The 5787-nt window shown below is 42.1% G+C and overlaps 1 protein-coding gene across 1 annotated transcript; it reads right to left on the reverse strand.

The window, feature by feature from the left end:
* Positions 1–2535: 2535 nt before the first annotated feature.
* LOC107469918 (uncharacterized) lies at positions 2536–4767 on the reverse strand. Its single transcript, XM_021133961.1, has one exon. The coding sequence runs from the start codon at positions 4765–4767 to the stop codon at positions 2536–2538; it is 2232 nt and encodes a 743-aa protein (XP_020989620.1).
* Positions 4768–5787: the final 1020 nt, after the last annotated feature.

A 5787-nucleotide genomic window follows, 5' to 3' on the forward strand; every position in this document is an offset into this window, starting at 1 on the left:
ATTTAAGCAGCTTCTAATACTAATATTGTGATAATATTGTATTATTATCTCTCTTCTCTCATGAATCGAGTCCGGTTCATCAAATTAACACTATTTACAGAAACTAGAATCAAAAGCTCCTAACCGATGCGGTTCAAAAACTAGGTTCTTCACGACTGCGTTGTCGAGCTTGCCTCAAAAGAGGTTCTTGCTTGGTGATGACATGATGATGATGTATATTGAGGTGCTTGATGATATAGCAAAGATGTTCCCTTCACTAATCTTTCGAAAAACTACGTATCTTCAGAAAAGATATCGCGTACTTGAAAATTGGGTTGTTACATTCTACCCTCCTAAAAGAAAATTTTGCCCTCAAAATTTTAGTTACCTGAGAATAGATGCGGGTAATTAGCTTTCATCTTATCCTCTAGTTCCCAGGTGTGTTCTTCTTCTCCTCTTTGTCCCCAAGCTACTTTGACTAAGCGAACAGTCTTGCCTCTCAGCTGCTTATCACTTCTTTCTACGATTTGAACTGGTGATGCTTGATATGTCAAATCGTTTCGTAACTGTACTGTCTCTGGTTTTAAAATGTGACTCTCGTCGGGAATATATTTCTTAAGTTGTGAGACATGGAAAACATCATGAAGGTTTGACAGATATGGAGGAAGGCCTACTTGATAAGCTACTAGACCGACTCTTTTAAGTATTTGGAAAGGTCCTATGTATCGAGGGTTAAGCTTTTTAGTCTTAAGGGCTCTACCTATTCCAGTAGTCGGGGTTACTTTAAGAAATACATGGTCTCCCTCACTAAATAATAAGGGTCTACGTCTATTATCGGCATAGCTTTTTTGACGGCTTTGTGCTGTCTGGATCTTCTGACGAATTCCCTTTATCTTCTCTGTAGTTTCTTGAACTAAGTCTGGACCCAAGATACTAGCTTCTCCGTCATCATTCCAACATAATAGTGTCTGATATCTTCTTCCGTAGAGAGCTTCATAAGGTGCCATCCTGATACTTTGTTGGTAACTATTGTTGTAGACAAACTCGACCAACAGCAAATATTTATCCCAACTACCTTGGTTATACTAACGGCAAATATTTATCCCAACTACCTTGGTTATCCATCACACAAGATCTTAGCATGTCTTCCAATGTCTGGATTGTCTGCTCTGATTGTCCGTCTATCTGAGGATGGTATGCTGTACTCATATGTAATTCTGTTCCTAAAGCTTTCTGGAAAGCTCCCCAGAATCTGGAAGTAAACCTCGGATCTCGGTCTGAAACAATTGACGAAGGTATTCCATGCAATCGTACGATTTCTTGAATATATATCCGTGCCAGCCTTTCTAATGTATAGTCAACTTGAATCGGAAGGAAATGCGCTGATTTTGTCAACCTGTCCACAATTACCCAAATGGCATCGTGTCCTGTTGAAGTCCTTGGCAATCCCATAACAAAATCCATAGTGATCTGCTCCCATTTCCATTGTGGTATTTCTAAGGGTTGCAGGGTCCCTGACGGTTTCTGGTGTTCCACCTTCACCTTCTGGCAAGTTAAACATTTTGAGACATAATTAGCTACCTCTTTCTTCAAGCCCGGCCACCAGAACATTTGTTTCAAATCCTGATACATCTTTGTTACTCCAGGATGTATAGAAAATCTACTTTGATGAGCTTCTGCAAGAATCCTTTGCCGTAAATCTCCAGAGCTAGGCACACAAATTCTGTTCTTGTATCTCTAGAGACTGCTACGTGTATCTCCAGAGACTACTACGATCTAGTCTTACAGCTTCTGGTTCCTCTACTTTCATCCGTTTCAGCATCGTCATCATTTCTGAGTCCTGTGCTTGTGCTTGCTGAATCCTAATCTTAAAATCTGGTGTTATATGCAACTGCGCCAAACAGACTCCATTTGATGTCTCAGTCATAGCCAACTTAAGGTCCTCAAATTCTGCAAGTAGCTTCTCTTCCTTTATCATCATCCAAGAGATACTAAAATTCTTCCTGCTCAAGGCGTCTGCCACCACGTTTGCTTTTCCTGGGTGATAACTTAACTTAAAATCATAGTCCTTCAGGAACTCCATCCACCTTCGCTGTCGCATATTAAGATCCTTCTGGTCAAAGATATACTTTAAACTTTTGTGATCAGAGAAAACTTCTAGTTGAGCGCCATACAAATAGTGCCTCTAGATCTTCAGAGCAAACACCACTGCAGCCAATTCCAAGTCATGCGTCGGATAATTTCGTTCATGAGGTCTCAGCTGCCGGGAAGCATAAGCCACCACATTTTTGTCTTGCATCAGCACACATCCAAGTCCTTTATGAGAGGCGTCACAGTATACTTCAAAAGGTTTATGCGGGTCGGGTAGTACTAATACAGGTGCAGTTGTTAACTTTTCCTTAAGCATCTTGAAACTTCTATCACACTCAGCCGTCCAAACGAACGGAACTTCCTTTCGTGTAAGGTAAGTCAAAGGTAAGGCTATCTGTGAAAATCCTTTGATGAACCTCCGGTAATATCCAGCAAGTCCGAGAAAACTCCGAACTTCTGTAACGGTCATAGGTGGTTCCCAATATCGTCTATGAAAACTACTACGAACTGATCAAGGTACGGACGGAAAATACGATTCATGTAATCCATGAAAATCGCAGGAGCATTAGTTAGTCCAAACGACATAACTGTATACTCATAGTGACCATATCGAGTTCTAAATGCAGTCTTCGGTATATCTGATTCTTTCACTCGAATCTGGTGATAGCCCGATCGCAAATCAATCTTCGAAAACACAGTTGCACCTTTTAACTGATCCATCAAATCATCTATTCGTGGAAGTGGATACTTGTTCTTGATAGTGACTTTATTTAACTGTCGGTAATCTACGCAAAGTCTCATTCCACCATCCTTCTTATTTACTAGCAATACCGGAGCTACCCAAGGTGATGCACTGGGACGAATAAATTTCTTGCCAAGTAGCTCATCCAACTGCTTCTTCAACTCTGCAAGTTCCAGTGGTGACATCCGGTACGGTGCTATGGAAATCGGTCCGGTTCCAGGTACAAGTTCAATGCTGAATTCTATCTCTCGCTGAGGAGGAAATTCAGGTATGTCGTCCGGGAAAATATCAGGAAATTCCTTCACCACTCGAATTTGTTCTAAGCTTACTTCACTGTCATTTGAGCTAGCCGCTAACAGAACGTACCCCTCACAATCACTCCCGTTTAAGGTAACTCTTACAGAATTCAGATATAAGGTATATGGCAAAAATGGTTTAATATCTAAACTATCAGACGGAATAACAGCAGTTCTTTCAAAGCAATCAAGGAAAACATGATACTTAGATAACCAATCTAACCCTAGAATAACTTCTAAACCACATAGAGGCAAACAGATTAGATCATGTATAAAAGTTCTGTTCCTAATAGTGAATGGTACTTGCAGGCACACCAAACTAGTCAAAGCATTTTGAGATGCAGGTGTATGAACAATTAGATCAAAGTTCAACTCAGAGAAATCTAGTCCCAACTCACGAGCAACAGTTAAAGAAATAAAAGAATGCGATGCACCCGAATCATACAGTACAGTTAGAGATCGATTCTTGACATAACACTGACCTTGGATCAGGGCGTCTGATTGCATAGCATCATTAGCAGTCATGGCAAACACTCGACCTTGTTGCTGGGTTCGCACTGGATTCTGAATAAACCTCTTCGGGCAATTCTTAGCCTTATGTCCTGGTTCGTTACAAATATAGCACTTAGCTATTCCAAACAAGCAGGGTCTATTACCATGATCCTTCCCACACTGCCTACATGTAGTATTCACCTGTGCCTGCTGGGGTCGTTTACCATTATCCTGCCTTAGTCTACCTCCGTTTCCACTCGTAGGGTGAGCAGGAGCGTTACCAGCTTGTGGGTTCCTTCGCTGTGGCACACCAGGGGTCTTGAAGTTTGTCCTTCGTGGTTGCCAATTGTAACTATTATAGTTCCTTGGTGGAAATCCTTGACGACTTGCTTTAGAGGCAGTTACCTTCTTAGCACATTCTTCCACTAACTTGCACTTATTAACCAGCTCAGCAAAATTTCGTATCTCCAATGGGACTACTGAACTCATCAGATCCTCACGAAGGCGCCCTTCGAACTTCAAACACTTCCATTCTTCAAAATCAGCAGGATTCCCTTGGCAGATTTTGGAGAAACGGCACAAGTCATCAAACTTACGGGCATATTCTGCAACAGTTGTGTTACCCTGCTTCAGCTGCATAAGTTCCATCTCCTTAGCATCACGAGCTGCCCTCGGAAAATACTTCTTATAAAATTCATCCTTAAAAGTATTCCAAGGAATATTGCCTTCATCTTGTTGCAACAGTTGCTGTATCCCCTGCCACCAATGCTCAGCTTCTCCTTCCAGCATATAAGTAGCAAGTTCCACGTGTTGGCCTTCCGAAACATGCTGTGCTCGCAGTGATCGTTCAATAGCTCGAAACCAATTGTCAGCATCAGTCGCAACAAGTGTACCTTTAAACTTAGGCGGTTTAACTTTCAGAAAAGTCGCAAGGGTCATAGGTCTTTTGAGATGCCCTAAGTTATTCTCATCATTTCCACTATCTCCCCCATGCTCATTCTCATTTCCGTTTCTCACTCCAAGACGATCAACAGCCCTAGCTGCTGCTTCTGCAGCCTCACGCACTGCCTCAGCCACAGCGTTCATGGTAGTTATAAACGTCTCCTGCTCACTCTCGTAGTTAACATTAGGAATTCCTTCCCGTACGCCTCGTCTCCGTGAACCCATCGTGGTCCTGTTCACACCAAACAATCATTATTAAGGTGATCAGTCTTAACACTTCAAGTCAAGTGTGAACAATCCCAGAATGAAAACACAGAGACAATCATGCAACACATATCACATTGATATCCTATAAGCATGAGACACACAGCAGAGTATGCAATAAAGCATAGTCAGTCCACTCCCCAGGCTCTATTGGGAACGAACTGCTCTGATACCAACTTGTAACGACCCAACTCCCAGTATGCCATGGTCATACAAGAAGCTAAGTGTTACCAACTTATTTTTCCTAATTATTAACTATTACTTAATATATGAGCCTGTTCCTTGTTAGAACGTTGCCAATTTTACGAGTAACTTTTTTTTTTGTTGCAGACATTCAGGTAAAATAAACAAACATATGATAAGAATAATAGAAAAGTGGCATAAAGAAACATAGAAACACAGCTGATAATATACATCATGTACACTATAACAAAACATGTAGCGTTTATACAAGATCAAGTCAGTTTACATCCTCATCATCCTACGTAGCTAATATATACACGACACTCCTAGGGCCTGGCCCATACAAAAAGCCGCTAAACTGGCACCCAGGCTAGCCTAACCACTATATAGCTCCTAGCTCTCGGGTGTACTAACACAAGTGAGAGACTATCTATCCGATAATGTTAGACTAGAGTGTCATCAAAAGAATGCCCCTTCCGCAGTCAAACTATATCTACTCGTGGCCGTTCGGAGAATCGCCGTGAGGCTCGTCCATCTCCTCATCCTGCTCTATCTCTATCTCAGGATCCTCCTCCTCCTCCTCATCATCCGCAGCTACAACTATACCCTCAAATCCACCAGAAACACTACTGTCACTATGGACAAAACCATTCGCGAGCACAGGTCCGTTCGCGTATATAGGAGCTACCCCATCATCCGGTAGTGCCGGCTCATCAGGCTGTGGAAAGTCAGGGATCGGCTCAGGGGGAAAATCCCACTCTGGTGGTATCACAGGTACGTTGTCACCAGCTAACTCGG

The sequence above is a fragment of the Arachis duranensis genome, chromosome 10, assembly GCF_000817695.3.
Source record: "Arachis duranensis cultivar V14167 chromosome 10, aradu.V14167.gnm2.J7QH, whole genome shotgun sequence".
Lineage (NCBI taxonomy): Eukaryota > Viridiplantae > Streptophyta > Magnoliopsida > Fabales > Fabaceae > Arachis > Arachis duranensis.